Source organism: Cervus elaphus, chromosome 33 (genome assembly GCF_910594005.1).
Source record: "Cervus elaphus chromosome 33, mCerEla1.1, whole genome shotgun sequence".
Classification (NCBI taxonomy): domain Eukaryota; kingdom Metazoa; phylum Chordata; class Mammalia; order Artiodactyla; family Cervidae; genus Cervus; species Cervus elaphus.
Genome location: NC_057847.1, coordinates 10896434 through 10912774, shown reverse-complemented (window position 1 = coordinate 10912774; position 16341 = coordinate 10896434). Strand labels below are relative to the sequence as shown.

The 16341-nt window shown below is 36.0% G+C and overlaps 2 protein-coding genes across 5 annotated transcripts in view; one reads left to right on the top strand and one right to left on the bottom strand.

Moving 5' to 3' along the window:
• Positions 1 to 3183, top strand: part of ANKAR (ankyrin and armadillo repeat containing) — a 56557-nt gene extending 53374 nt beyond the window's left edge. The window contains exons 23-24 of the mRNA XM_043894276.1: positions 1567 to 1613; positions 2915 to 3183. Coding sequence (XP_043750211.1) covers positions 1567 to 1613; positions 2915 to 3159 — 292 coding nt within the window. The 3' untranslated portion in view covers positions 3160 to 3183. The remainder of the gene's footprint in view (positions 1 to 1566; positions 1614 to 2914) is intronic.
• Positions 3184 to 5497: 2314 nt separating this feature from the next.
• Positions 5498 to 16000, bottom strand: OSGEPL1 (O-sialoglycoprotein endopeptidase like 1). Of its 4 annotated transcripts, none has more exons than XM_043894278.1 (8): positions 15882 to 16000; positions 14322 to 14562; positions 9468 to 9855; positions 8488 to 8692; positions 8263 to 8411; positions 7325 to 7455; positions 7129 to 7200; positions 5498 to 5649 (listed from the first exon to the last, which is right to left on the bottom strand). In XM_043894278.1, the coding sequence occupies exons 2-8, from the start codon at positions 14540 to 14542 to the stop codon at positions 5571 to 5573; spliced, it is 1245 nt and encodes a 414-aa protein (XP_043750213.1). In that variant the 5' UTR covers positions 14543 to 14562; positions 15882 to 16000; the 3' UTR covers positions 5498 to 5570. The 4 variants fall into 4 exon arrangements, with proteins under 4 accessions (XP_043750213.1, XP_043750214.1, XP_043750216.1 ...); XM_043894279.1 differs by having other exon boundaries at positions 8488 to 8515; XM_043894281.1 differs by having other exon boundaries at positions 9702 to 9855.
• Between the last annotated feature and the right edge of the window lie 341 nt (positions 16001 to 16341).

The following is a 16341-nucleotide window of genomic DNA, read 5'->3' as shown; positions in this document are numbered from 1 at the left end:
CTGAATACCCCAAACTGATTATCTAATTTTATATAATCCAGGGAAAACAATTGCTTTAATTTTCTGGGTTTAAAATTTTTAATTAAAATGTTTAAAATGGTACTTACTTATTCAAAAAATTAATTTACTTTAAATAATGGAAGTATTATTTTACACAGTCACTCCCACAGCTAGCCCATATGGCAACTTTTTGGGAATTAGAATAAGATACTCCTTCGTCAGTACACTTGACTGCCATCTACAATTACTGTGAGGTGAATGGCATCCCCTGGAGTTGTGAACTCTCAATTTTCAGGATTATAAACAATAACAAGTGGTCAGTAAACTTATGGGAATGACTGCCAAGTGAGGTAGAACTGGTAAACAAATAACAATTACTCCCATAGCTAATAATTCTATGCACTCTCCTTACAGTATTTATATAGACTGACTATTCCCTTTCATTTTCATAACAATCCTGCAAAGGAATTTTATTTAAATGAAACTATGGGAAATGTGCTAAAAGATTATTAATTTCCACAAAATACTCCTTGATACCACTCCTGGAAACATTAAGTAGGTTGATTTAGGTTGGGCTCATGACAGCATTGTTTTGGAGTGTGTACCACTTCTCTATTCCCACATGCTCATTCGGCCCCAAGAATGGCAGATTAGAAGAGTCTTTGGATGTGTAAATTTTGAAGTATGTAGATAAACAAAATTTTACTGTTAACTTAGACCCTATGTGAAAATAATCTGAGTCTAAAGTACTAGCCAGTTTCATGTTACCCTATAGCCATGAAGTTGGCATATTGAACAGACTAGGGCCTGTCTTATTAAAGTTGACCAAAGCAAATGTTCCTCATCAAATTAACCAGGAACACATCTGTCATATGCTTATGACAGATTTAATATTTAATAATAACAGTTTTAATATTTAATATTTAAAATTACATTTTCTTACCAGGGAAATTTTTTAACACCATATTTATATGTTACACGTACAGGATAATGATTAAAATACTTCTATTACAGCCACATCATATCAACTTAGGTATACCTGGTTATTCTTTAGCTTGAAATACTTCATTAGTATCACATTACTTTGAAAATAAAGTTTAAATTTTCTTTTATTCATGGTACACAAAATGACCTGATCTTTATTCTCCAATCTTATCTCCTATCATGTCTGCAGATAACTTTAATTCTGATCACACTAGACTACTTGGTGCCCTTTGAACATGCCATGCTGTTTTATAGTGTTGTAATTTTTCATATTCTGTTCCCCATATCTGGAATACCCTCCCCCAACTCATCTGTTTAAAGACCCATTTTCTTCAAAACCTAGTTGAAGTGTCTCTTCTTCCATGAAACTTTTCCTATTCACTTCAAGCATACTCAATCTTCCACATGTTTTGGGTGGTAAGTGAATGAATGACTGATGGACTACAAAATACTTACAGGTAACACGCGTAGTTAGTACAGGTAACATGTATAAATTAGACCACTAGGCACTGAATATGGTACCTGGGTATATTAAGTTTTTATATATTTCTAGTTTTTGTGATAAAAGTGTTTTCCTTTCAGTCTGGAGAAAAATGGAGGACCATCCATAATTCCTGTCTTTAAGAAAGGTAATTGATTTTTCTTTTATCTGAGATACTTTCTATTCTGACCTTTTATAATTGTTTTATTTCTAAGAATTCAAAATGTAGAGGCTGCCAAAATATGTTTCCCGGTAGACTTCTGCTTTTCTAGTTTTACATACCTAAAATATCTTCCCATTTACAAACCCGTGCTGTGTTAATCATTCCCTTTAAGGGTTCCCCACTTATGTCATTTGACAGAAATCCCTTTCTTACTTTGCTTTTTCTCATAAGCCATGCATAGAAATGTCATTATTGAAACAACATGGAAGTATGACTTTAACTATGATCTTGCTATTACTCTGTTTCATGTACAACTTGCCTATAAGTTCTTAGAGCAGAGATGACATTCTTTCCATTGATATTATGTTCAGTTTTATAGAGCTGATAGATAAGCTTATAGAGTTGGTGGCTGAGTGGCCGAGGCCTGTGAGATCAGAATGCAGATCTCACCATGTTAGTATCCAATTCCTACTAGACCAGTAATAGAGAAAATAAATCACACACTGACTTTATGCACCTGCTTAGTGCTTGATCACGGGTGCTTAGTAGGATCCAAAATCAGTCCACTTGGGGTATTACCTCACTGTAAAAGCAAAGACAGAACTTTCTGAAATCAAGATCACATTGTTGGAGTCACAAGTGGAAAGACAGAGAATAGGAAAAGAAAAGGACAGGGAAGAACTTCATAGTATCTGAGGGAAGGTATGTATGTGTGGGAAGCTATATTTTTGAATATCGGTAGTAGAATGGTTTCTGTGTGGTCTGGTTTTTGTATAGCTTCTTTAGTGTAAGAGTAATTTACCTAGAAGAATAAAGCTAGTTCCATTATTCCTTCATTTTAATATTGGTTTCTGAATAATATGTATACCAGTAATGGTCTGCAAAGTCCAGACCAGGTTTGTGATAACATAAGAGAAAAAGGAAAAAGGACAACTAGGTGTCTAATAAAGTTAATTTCATTCAAGTAAAGTCCTCCATTTTAAGATGATGGCTTTACACCTTCTTTTGACATGAAGCTATCCCTTCTTTTACAAAATGATGTTTAAAGTGGCTGGCATTTGCTGTTTCATTAGTGCCAACTTGGCATGATAAAAAGTTTGCAACCATATATTGATCTCCACAGATTTTTGCATTCCAGCATCTAAAAGTCAGGAAGCTACTGATCTGTTCTCTTAGTATGTTTCAGCAATGTGAAGAAACAGAAGTGTATAGAATTAAAAGCAATGAGACTATTCCTAGGGCTCTTAGGCTTAAGAGACACTTAATTATGGCTCTCTCCTTTTTAGGGAAAGAGCACCGAAGAAAATCAAAACCCAAAATTCAACCAAGAGATTCTTTGACTTTTATACCTCCTGTAACTAACTTCATGGGACTCTTCAAAACAAGCAAAAAGAGTACTGTTTCTCATATTTTTTCCTTTTCATCTGCAATTTCATCAGATATCATAACTGTATCAAGACCAAGAATAGTGCTTTTGAACCAACTTGGGAAACATGTACAGAAAGCTAATCCGGAGCCTGCAGAAAGCTAATAAAAGCATCTTAGTGTGAAAGGATTCCTGAGCAATCTTGTAAAATTTTTTATTTTCAATTGTGCTAAAATATACATAACTGCATAATCTTTTTGAATGCAAATTCTTGATACTGATGTTTAACAAAACTTTCTTAGCATGTCTACCGGAACTTAACATCAGGTCTGATATATGGCTTCAAAAATTAAGTAGCATTTTCTATAACAGAATGCCTGCACCTAAAATCATTAAGATGCAGCAGCTGACACAAGTGACACAATTAGTGTGTATTATCTCTCTCTCTCTCTCAAATGTTAGAAAGATTTTTTTACTTGGTATGCTGGGCTAAAAAGGTCTGATTCAAAGTAGCCTACATGTTAACACTGTGCTACCATAAGATATTTAATGATAGATACCACAGATGCATGAGCCTTCTAAAAATCTGAAATGTATACATTTAAAAACATTTTATTGAAAAAAATCTGAAATCACTTCCTAGCAAGCGTAAAAGTATGGCTAAAAAGCATGGCCACCTCTGTTGACCAGACACCATACCTACAGAGTATCCTCGGTTTGAGGCCGGAATAGATGATATTCTCTGTGGCTTAGAATCACATGATGTCTTTGCCCAAAGAGTACTGTTTCCAGTAGGTGCAATCTTTGATGTATGTCTGAGCATATATGTATGTATGATTTACAGCAGCAAACAGATTTGACATAAAAGTTAACTGGGTTTCAGTGAGTCCTTTAAAGAGGACTCCTTTTTCTTTGTCCACTTTGCTCAATTGTCTCTATAGTCTATCTGGTCTGCAGCGGAACATATACGTTAATTAGCAGTTATTTTCTCCAACATGCCTTCACCTAACAATGATGATGATGGTGATTGTGATAGCGGCTACAGGTACCTAGGGCTTTCTATGTGTCACAGTCCAAAGCCTTTTAACAACTGTACAATAAGAGACTTCTTTAATCTCCAAATTCAATCCTGAATTATTTTAGCAGTGCAGAGTCACAACTTCCTGGTGGAAAGACTAACATACAGGAATTCCAGGGAAAAATCTGGGGAGAATTTTATACTAGAAAGGGATAAATAATTCAAATGATAAAAACCAGTATCATTTATTCAGCATTGTTAAGAATTCACATCAATGAAACATTAAGCCTCTGTAGACATTAAAAAAACAAAAAAGCCTTTAGAAGCAAAATTTGAACTTTGTCGCTGGATTCAGGTGGCTTCAAAGTTGAGGATCATTATTGCATTCAATAACATAGGCATTTCCTGAGCATCTTGGCCTAGACAGACCATCCTACGATGCTTAAAACTTTCCAGTATTTCTCTTTAAGTACAGGGCCAAAATAAAGATTATTTTTATTACATTTCATTTTCTTTTTATTTTTAAAAATTATACGTAAAATGAGAAAGGTCTCAATTCATCAAATCACCTGCCTCTTACCTGTGCATGCATGCTAAGTCGCTTCAGTTGTGTCTGACTCTTTGTGACCCTATGGACTTTTAACAACTTGATCCAGTTATGGATGGTGTAACATAAATGTCTACTAGCAAAACCTCTCAAAGGACATTAAGCAGTTAGTAGCATCATCCTTATATTCGAAGGACAGTACATTCAGTTCCTTTAATCTGGGCAGAAAAAAAGTCATGAACTGCAGTAAAAGTTCAGATTCAAAGGACATTATCAAAAAACCAAAAAAACACAAACCTTTTTCATCTCATATATCTTCACCAATTAAATATACTTTCTAAAATAATGAATGTAAATATATGTGGCCAACTAAAAAGTACAATACACCCTTGAGGGATTACTTGCATGTCATATTTTTTAAAATCTCAGATGGATCTTAAGAAATGTATAGAAATCCCATTTGCTCCAGAGAAGATACCTAATAATATATATTTTTACAATTATTAGCTTACATTCTATTAGAGAAAGTCTCCTTTTGTTTTGTCCTAGAATTCTGAGTTGACATGACTTTGACCTGGCTACCTTTCTAAAATTGCTGTCTCACTAGAAAAGTCAGTGTAATGTTTCCATAGGAACTTATACTATTCTGACATGAGACAGGTGGGAAAAGATCTACGCCTGTGTTAACATGGGGCCATGATTTAGCAGAATTGCTACATTTTTTCCAAGATTTTTCTTTTCACTTGCCAATATCAGTAAATTATTTTCCTCACAAGATGTTTTATTTTGGTTTTTGATAATTAAATAGAAAAAGCCCTATAGTCCCTTGCAAGACTATATTATTGTTGTCTCTCAGAAGAGCAGGTTAAACATCAAACATAAGAAAAGTACTAACAAAAAAAAAAAAAAAAGAAAAGTAATAACAAAGAAAGTCTTGATGAACAATTAATATTATATATTTTATATACAAAAAAATAAAAACCTTTAGGGATTTTTTTTTAAAAGCAAAAATCAAATCTTCATCTTTAATCGTGGCACTTTTATAGCAGCTTCTCCAACTTCTTTTGATATATCTACTCCAAGAGGACATCTGCATCAAAACCAGACAAATCACATTATTTCAAATATTTGCTTACTGGTCTGTCACTAGTTCTGCAAACTGTTTAGAATTCTGACAAAAAATATATGTATCTAGTGTATAACTATCATATGTGATGGTGATTCCTGAATACATATAGAGTAGGACCTCAAACTAGCAAAACAGGTAAAGGAAGGCTAGAAATCTAAATTTGGCAATTTTTAAAAACCTCTTTCATTATCCTAAAAAAAAAAAGAACAAACAAAAGAAATCTCTTTGAGGTATAATTGACATGTTGAAAACTGTACATATTTACACAATTTAGTGAGTTTGGGGTTGAGATGTTTTTCAAAGAGTTCTATTGCTCTCAAATAGAACTTAACTTTTAAATAAGTTAAAAGTTGAAACAAAAAATTACAAAAAATGCTTTATGCTCTACAAAGTTAAAAGGCTAAAAAGTTTACCATACAGCTAAACTATCCATTCCTACTTCAGAAATTCACCAAGCTTCGACCAGCTCTTCTCTGAGGTTTTAAAAGCAGGCTTGTTCCTTTCTACGTTCCTTCGTTACTGGTGGCAGGAGAGGCCTTAGATCCTACCCTCTTCCTCAGTAAATAACTTTGGCCTCAGATTTCTGCTTTTTTTACATATTTAGCATATTGCCCTATGCTAGGCTTCAGCTGGACCCCAACCTAAAGCCATCATCTCCAGCCTCAACACTGCTATAAGAAGGCTGTGTTGGATCAGACGGTAGATTCCACCTGAGGCTAGGCCATCAACTAAAAGGATTCTTTTTGTCATTACTAACTAAAATCTGTTCATTTATGCTCAGCTTTAATAGTCTATGGTTCACGTGGCTGATAGTTACATACTAAAATGTTGAAAAGTTTTAAAACAGCAGATGAAACAATAATGAAAATAGAATTATGTTAGATTATGAAATATAATCATGCTTTACTATTTTTACTATTCTGGAATTAACTTAGACCAGAACTTGATAACAAATTGAAAAGCTGTGCTACTCCTAGGAACTTCAATTTGGGGAGGGAAAATAAGGATTGCAGAAAATAAACTATCTTTTGGCACTTTCTCAGCATCCTGTGGAGATGTATACTCACAACCCCATCTCACACCACAACACTTGGGCACATTTTTGTTATTTTCAGCAAGGCAATTGGTGCTGAGATGGTCCTGACACTGCAGAAGTCCAGGTCACGGACATGGTTTCCATTCTGGTCCCAAACGAGAGAATTCATCATCCTTACCTACTCCCTGTTTCTAACCTTTAATTGGTTAACATTTGTATAATTTATTGCTATAACAAATATTTCCTGTAAGTTATCTACCACCTAGGTTAGAAGAAAAAAAATTAATGTCATCTTTCTTCAAATACCACCAGAACGTCAATGAAAACCTTAAATATAAAAGCAAAATCCAGGCTTTGACTTTCATGGTACAACCTGCACAGAGATTATGAATGGTGCCACATACTTAGGTTCGTAGCGGATGCCTTCTGTGTTGTGTAAAATGCCCAAGCCAGCACGTAGTCTTTCAACACCATTCCTAAATAAGAATCATTAAAAATAAAATAACTAGCTGAAGATTTAAAGGAAGAAAATTTAGCATGATGCAAGAGCAATTAATATTTGCATAATTATGAGTGAGCCACAAATATCCTGTGGCTTACCATGCAATCATGATGCCGTTATCAGTGCATAATCTGGCAGGAGGACACAGCAAAGTGCACTGGGTTGCATTTGTCACAATTTCCAGAGCTTTTCGGATATATAAGTTACTTGCGACGCCTCCAGATACAACCTGAAAAAGTTCAGAATACCGAAGTGAACAAATATCACATATGAATATGAGGTAAGCTGTGAGCTAAACCTGGGGGGAAATACCAGCATTATACAATAAGACAATATCACATTTTGGTAGGTGGGTAAATGATTAAGTAGTATATCTATATAATCAACATTTGGAAAAGAAAAAAAAATCAACAACTTCAATATTACCATATGATCACTATCATTTTTGTACATTTTCTTCTAACCCTTTCCTTATAGTATAATCATTATACAGTATTTTAGACCCTGTAGTTTTTGCTTATAAGCATTTTTTTCATTTTACTACATAATTCTTAAACTATTACCTTTGATATTTGTGTAATATTCCATTTTGTGAACCTACTGTTTAAATATTTTCCCACTTCACAATTTTTAAAAGGATGAAGTTTAAGATACAGTTACACAGGAAATTTATCAAGCCTTTTAAGCATATTTAAAGGGATTTCATCAAAGGAACATAAATTTGAAGGAAACAGTCCATTTTTCTCAAAACAATGATAGCAGTTATACTGCATTTTGTTTCACACTGTAAACCCTCTTTTATTCAGTAAGATGCAGCCTTGAACATTTTTGCCACACAGGCTGTACCGATGTCCTATAAAAGTGCCACACCTGTACAAGAAATGGCTGTTAGTTTTTATTCTACATAATCTCTTCCTGTCAGGGACAACATATGGCATAAAGATCTTTCCATCCTATGCTTATGGTCAGTTAAGCTCTGGAAAGGAAAGGAACATACTGTAAAGGATGACTACCATTCTGTAACGACAGGACTTACCAGCACTGCGCTACTTGGCTGTAACAAGCCTCTCTGCTTGCAGAACAGAATAGCACGATGTGTTCTTTTTGCAATGTGGCAGGCCACGGTGTGCTGGACTGCAGCAGCAATGTCTGCAGCTGAAGACAGGATCTGCCCCTGCTCAATACCTGCAGGAATGAGCAGGTATTTTTAGGTACCAGCCAGTGTTACTTATCTGTCCAACTTTACTAATTACAAATATACCTTCCTCCTTTTCCTTTTGCATTATCATCTTATCAATAACGTGTTGAAGTCCAGAAAAAGAAAAATCACAATTTTTAGCACGTTGCATGGGAGGTTGGAAATCAAAATGCAATCTATTTCCCTGTTTGGCCAAATGTTCTATAGCCTTCCCGCCACTCATGGTGGAGCACTCTGGATGTTTTATTAAGGAAAGTCTTCTTGCTACCTACCAAAAACAAACAAAACATTCTGTAACATCATGAAACTGTACATTTTGAAACCAAGGTACAAAGGAAATGATTCTTATCCTGGATGAATAAGACATGCTATACTTTTACAACTAAGGATTATACCTGGTGGTCGGTCAAGACATACATCTTGCTCCTTCTGACAAATGATCAATAGTGGCCAATCACTGCCTTCCTATCTACTTTTGCTCTTCTATTGGGGATGAAAAATAGGTTTGAAAATGACAACGACTGCTCAATTATGAACTTCAGAATAAGAACCTACCCTATTTCTTTTGAATTTCAGCTTGATAGGTTTTTTTATATAAGGAAGTCAGTTTTAGAATGCTAAAACAAAGGAAAATAAATTTGCTTGTCAGTGGTATCAGCAGTTATAATATTTAATAATAAAACGTTGTGTATCTTTAATGTTATGTCATTTTTATATATCCTCTTGTTTCAGTTTTAAAAGGTACATTACACTTCACAAAGCACTTTCACGTTATTTGACTAAAAACATAAATGCAGTATATGCAAACTATTAGAGCCTTTATATACTGATGTAAACCTCATATCATCTTATTCAGAATGGGTAAGAAGGAATCTTTCATACAATTATGCACTGCTCTTTTTGTTTTTTGCTCACATAATATTTTTCAGTTTAATATATTATCCAGAAATATTTAGATGAATAGTGATAGTTCATCTATTACTATTCAGCTGAAACAGACACCTAACAAAAAAGAGTGGAGATATTAATTCTTAAATAATTACCTTGTCAAGCATGTCGCCTGGTGCTATGTCCAAAGACTTTCCAAGAAGAAGAAAATCTGAAACTCCTCTAACTAATGCCAAAAGACAATGACCTCCAGAAATCAAAAGAACTAAAAAAGGAAATTCTACCTTATTTGTTAACCTAATAGTAAGTGCATGAGCCTCCATATGATGAATGGGAATGAAGGGCTTTTTAAACTGGTCTACCAGTTGTAAGCTAAATGATAAACCTACACCCAAGCTTAAAGCAAGTCCTGGCTTTATGGTAGTTGCAATTGCTGAGAGTTCACTTGGAGAGACTTCACTGGCAGAGAGAGCTTCTTGCACTATGCGTTGAATATTTTCTCTATGAAGCTGTTGAGCTACTGGAGGAATAATCCCACCTGTTCTGAAAGACATAAAAAAACCCCCAACTTTTGTAAGTTTAAGATTGTAAAAATTGAGGAAGAAAAAGTATGTATTATGGCTGAAGGCACGTTTTCAAATTATCATTATATAGCTAAAAACATCAGTAAGTCTATTTTCTAATTATATGTGCATTATAATATGTAGTACATTATAAGAACTCAACATGCAATGATTAAGGATGTAATTTACTGTTGCTGACTTTACAAAATTGTACACCACAAACTCCAATGGATTTATTTCCTGATAAATGAAATCACCAAAATAATTCTGAGAAGCATTCTAAGGAAGAAGTCTTGAATAAGGAAAGGAAATCAGGATTTGGGGGAAAGGAATCTATATGCAGGCAGGGAGATTTTTAAAGAGGTTACTGCAAAAGTATTTGTGTAAGGTTATTACATCTTAAACTGAGTGATCATGAGAATTGAAAGGGACCAAGAACTGAAAACTGTAATAATTTTAATTGGATATCAGGGGAAGGGGGAACCAAACCATCAAAGGTAAATCCTGAGCTGGAATGACTGGGAGAAAAGAAATCCTAACAGAAACATGAAGACAGTTTTGTGAAGAAGACGAGTTTATTTTTAAACACACTGCACTTGAGGTCATGGTAGGACAGTAGACAGCTTGCAATCCTGAAATAAAGTCTGGGAATGCAATCTTAATCCAAGAATCCAATTTTGATTTTTGGTCCATTAGGACAAGCAGTGGACGATGACTCCAAATGTCAAGAGTAAAGAATTAGAAGGCAAAGGTTGCTAGCAAAAAAACTGCCAGCATGTGACTGATCAGAGGGCAGAGCAAAAATAGAGGGTCTGCAAGATATACCTCTGCTCTCGAAAAAAGAACTTCAAATATTTGATGATTTGATATTGTAAGATCTGCAGGCTCTATACAAATGGCATTGGATAGTTAAAATATCTATGTGTCAGTCAATGAGGGCGCTATTTAAGAGGAATTACCTTATTTCAACACATTCATATTGTAATACAATTTTCCTTAATTCTTTAAAGCTACTTTTTCTTCTATATTCCTCAGTTTTGTTAATGGCATCAATAACCTCCAAACTGCTTAGGTTTCAAGGCTCATCTTTATCTCCTTCCTTTCCCTCACTTTTCACATTTAATTAAGTTTATAAGTATTGATGAGGTCAGGCTGTTTGATTGTCACCACCAATTTCAAAAAGCTCTCATTAAGTCATTCTATTCAAAGCCTTCTAACTATACTTCTCCAGATATTTTCTCTGATCCTTGGAGTTGTACTATACTGTGTTGCCAGAAAAAAAGCAGTGATGACTGGAATTTGGGAGACTTTAAATCCAAATCCTCTCCCTTCTACTTATTTTTTCCTTCCCCCACTTGCCTACACTTCTTTTCTTTCTGTGCCTCTTCTATGTATTCTACGGATTATGCTAAGCATCGGAGATGAAAGAGATGAAAAACACAACAGCTTTATTCTCAAAGAATTAACAATGATTGCTAAAAGTCAATTAATAATCAAATAATTTTTAGACGGTATGGAAAATGAATGACTAAGGAACAAAGCTAGTAAAGAGGCATGGAAACCATTTAGCTTCAAGGCTGGAGCCAGGAGTTCAGACAAGAGACAATAAAGGTTTGAATTAAGTCAGTGGAAAGGGAGAGGAAAGTTTCTATATTTGGAAGGTAGATTTACCACGACCAGATGACTGATTTGGGTACAGAGTGGTGAGGGAGAAGTCAAGATTGTCCTCCAGGTCTCTGGCTTGGAAGAAAGGAACTCCTTTCCTAAGCAGACCTCTATTACTTCACTTTACATGCTGTTTTACAACAATCTGTTTACCTGTTTGTCTTCTTCACTAATTTATAATAGAAAGAGAAGTACTATTGTTACCAGTAATAGATGGGGTTTTTGCAGCCCTTCCTATTTGACAAGAACTACATTATATACTTTAAAAGAATTCACATTTAATCTTCACAACAATATTATGAGCTGGAAGCCATTATTATCCCCATTTCACAGATAGGGACATTGAGTCACAGAAAATGGTGCAAGGTCTCCAAGCTAGTCAGGGGCTGAATCAGAATCTAAAGCATTTTATATGGTAAGTTGTTCAGAGGAAAAAATCATATATTTGTACCCACAGTGCCTCAGATGCTGCCTTGCAATTGTAGGTGTTCAATAAATGCTGATGAGCTGGAATCAAACAGCCTGTATATTTTTCTCACGTGACTTACACCCTAGCTAAACTGAAAGTCTTTTTTTTTTGTCCAGCGCTTTCTCACCTCTTTGCCTTTGCCAAAGACACTATCTCAGTCTACAATGGTTTTTCCATCTCCATTCATTGAAGGCCTATCTGTCTCTCAAGGCCACTGACCCAAGCAACATGCCAAGTGTTGTGCCGGCCACTAGGCAGAGTGCAGTGATTAATTCAGATGCAGCCTTCATCACCTTGGAGCTTAAGAGTCTATTTGGGGGAAACACTGTAAATAGGTAAACATAAAAATTATGAAAAGAACTACTAAGAAAATAAGCAGGATATGATGATATAGAATAAACTCAGTGGGAGTACCTAATTCAGATAAAAGTGGTCAGGGCAGGCTTTTCTGTGTAGTTAACATTTCTATGTTCAGATGTCCAATAACCCCAGAATAGTGAAAGGACTGTGAAACTGCGGTGTGGTGATAAGTTATGGTCTGTACAACTTCTGTGATACTTACTCTATGCTGCCTTGCACTCCTAACTTTCCTTGTAGGTCCATATATCATGTCTCAAAGATTAGGTTAACGCTTCTTAAGGCAAGGACTTGCTAGTATTTCACTGTGCCTTATTAAGGCCCACCACAGCCCCTTTCATATAATATGTAACCATTAGAGGCCTACTCTGCCCCTTCAAGTATACTATTTCTAATTATAACATTCTGTTGTTATAACTCTCATGCAACCCACAATCTCATAAGGCAGGTATTATCTTTCCTATTTTATGGATGTGAAAACAGAATCAGAAGCAACCTAGATGTCCATAGACTGATGAAGGGATAAAGAAGCTGTGGTATACACACACACACACACGCGTGCATGCACACACACATACATATACAATGGACTATTACTCAGCCATAAAAAGGAATGAATTTGAGTCAGTTCTAGTGAGGTGGATGAACCTAAAGCCTGTTAAACAGTCAGAAAGAGAAAAACAAATACTTATGTAAACACACATATATGGAATCTAGAAAAATGGTACCGATGAACCTATTTACAGGGCAGGAATAAAGACACAGGCATTGAGAACAGGTGAAGGAGAGAGTGAGATGAATTGAGAGAATAACACTGAAATATATACATTACCATGTGTAAAAGAGATAGCTAGTAGGAAGCTGCTGTATATAACACAGGGAGCTCAACCTGGGGCTCTGTGACAACCTAAAGGGGTGGGGAAGGGGCAGGGGTGGGGTAGGGGCAGGGGTAGGGTAGGGGTAGGGGCGGGGCCGGGGGGGAGAGTCAAGGGAGCAGGGACATATGCATACTCATGGCTGATTCATGCTGCATGGCAGAAAAGAACACAACATTGTAAAGCAAGTGTCCTCCAATTAAAAATAAATTTCAAAAGATGAATTAAAAAAAATAAAACAGATTCAGAGAGTATAAGGAACTTCCCAAAGTCAGAGCCAACATCAACTGCTAATTCATGATTCAAGTACAAGTTTATGATCTCAAAACGCCAACCTTTTTCACTACTCAGATGTTGGAAATTAATGGCTTGAAGACATAGTTGTACTACACAATATTTTAATATATTGGAGTTACCTACTAAGTTTTAAAATTTGGGAGATATTACCATAACATTCTGGATTTCCATTCTCTTGAAAATTCTTATGATCAAATAACCTAAGGCCTACACTCCTGTATGGCAACAATTGGCTGGAGTGGAGTAATGACCTCCTACAGTTATTTTCTACATTATTCCCAGCCCACTTATTTATGCGATCTGCCTGGTGGCCCTCTGGAAACAGCTGAGGTTATAAACCTGGCACCATCCTGTGTTTTAATACAACAGTATATTATTAAGTATCGACGTGACATTTATATATATTTATATTTGTGAATAGGATTTTCTTTTTCAGTGATTAACACAGGCTGTAGGTCAGGTCATACTTTCCTAGGACTTCAGTGGAGACCATGAAACATACAACTGGACAAAAGGAAATGGCATTGCTGAAGGGAATTCATGGCTAAACCCTGAAGTTTGTCTCTTTTTGGCAACCGGATGAGCTCAGGTTGGGAAGTTACTGTGGAGGGCCTTAGAAGCCAGGGTGAAGGGTGTAAGGTTTTCTATATCAGTTATGAAGACTTCTGCACAAAGGAAGAAATTAGATCCTAAAATTTACCTTTTATATGTAATAAATTAATATTTTACTTCATTTTATTTTTCAAAAAAAAATTGGAAACTACCAAGATAATGCCTACTCACTTTAAATGAACTTCAGTTTGGGAATGTATTGCTTCTCCCAAAACATTTCCAGTTTCATCCACTACAGCAGCTGCTGTATCATCACAACTGGTTTCAATTCCCAATACTAGTTTATGAAGAAATAGTTTTCCAGGATGAAAATGAAAACTTCCTAAAAATTCATAAATTTTCCTTCTTGATGGTTTAAAAAAGACTCCTGCTGTCTTATTCAATATTAGCATATTTACTGTATGGGTAATTCCTAGAAGAGAAAGAAACAAACTATTATTTGGAACTGACATTTGCCACTAGCCCATTCAGTAAAGCAAAATTCCTGAAAACTTGGTTTATTTTTCAATATATAGTTTTATAAAAATTTAGGAAAGTTTTGTTAAAAGTTGGCACAATATTTTAAAGGCTGTAAGAAACTGTTAATATAAATAACTATGAATGAATATAATGCTCTTTAAGGGGAACATTATATAGATAAAATTACATATAAGATTTCTGTATTACTAATACTTGTATGCTATTCTTAGCAAACGACTATTCTTACAGTACAATAGTTACACAGTCACTTGAAAAGTGCTATTTATTTTTTTATAGCCAAAATTAAGACAAATTGTTGTTTTAAAAAGTCAAAACAATAAAGGCAAAGCAAAACTAATGAAAGTTAACGCCTTCCATTTCCCGGAAACATCTTTCAAAAGAAAAATTTAATCATGTGGTCGAAAAACAAGAGTTCACATTAAATACACAGTAAGATTCAGGCGTGTAAGTTTAGACAAAAGCGTTCTCATAAAGCTCATCTTAAAAGAAGACCTCAACTAAAACGACCATAACCTAATACCTAACTTTATCTATTAATTACAATTTTTCGAATTAAATCTTCACTTTTGCCATAGATTTATCATACCAGTGTGTATGCTCAGTTGTGTCTCTTTGCGACCCTATGGGCTGTAGCCTGCCAGGCTCCTCTGTCCATGGGAGTTTTCAGATAAAAATACTGCCATTCCCCCTCCAGGGGATCTTTCCCACCCCGGGATTCTTTACCAGAGCCACCAATAGAGATCTCCCCAAATCCTCTTCTCTCCAATAACAGCTGTCCATCATTAAAGCACTTTGTTTTTTTCACACTCCCAAGTATTTAGTCTCATGTCTCCCAAATCACCTTGTTCTAGAACCTTCTAGAAATTTAGTAGATTCTTTCTCTATCACACTAGTGCACAAAATGGGAGGAGGGGGGGGAAGAGCGAATATTGGAACTTTCATTGTTCCACAGGAGCAGGGGGGCGTCCAGGGATTGGAGATGAGCGACCTATTCAAAGAGGAGAGCTGCAGAGGATGCAGTCCCAACAGACACGCCATGATAAATTAGATTTATAGTCACTAAATCCAGCCAAGGAAGCTTGTGCGAAGCCCTTCTCGTTGGAGCCAAGCCGGATCCCAAGTGAACCTGGTCTGTCTCGGGACCTGGCCAGCGCTGGTCTCTGCTCTAAGAGGGCGAGGGATTCTAACTGGAACCGCTATTCTAGCCGCACGAAAGCAACAGAGAGAAGAGGGCTGAGCTACCTCACCCACCTTGATCGTCAACGATACTAGCTAGTACTCATCTCCTCTCCGTGTACTGCCGACTGAATGCCCTTTCCCAGGCGCAGGAAGCCTGAACTTGCCACCCCGGAAGTGATGTCATCAACACGGGGCCAGCGTCCCGTCGCCAGGGTCAGCAGCTGTTTCCCTGAGGGCGTCACTCAGAGTAAATACAATCGCGAAGGCTGTCTCTTCCCTAGATGCTCTGCGTGCGCTCAAGCAATTCTCCCAGACTTGTAGGTACGAAGACGTCTACAAGGTCACTCGGCTACTGGCTGATACAGCGGAGACAGAGCACAGATTCGACTACGTAGCATTTAGTTCTAAACACTACGGACGCCACAGTAAAAGAAAAAAAATTTTTTTGCCTTAGGCTGGAATTTGGACGCCACTGTGAGAAAAGTATGGTCTTTGCTTACTCTGGAGGTAATCTTCAGCATAGTATGTACTC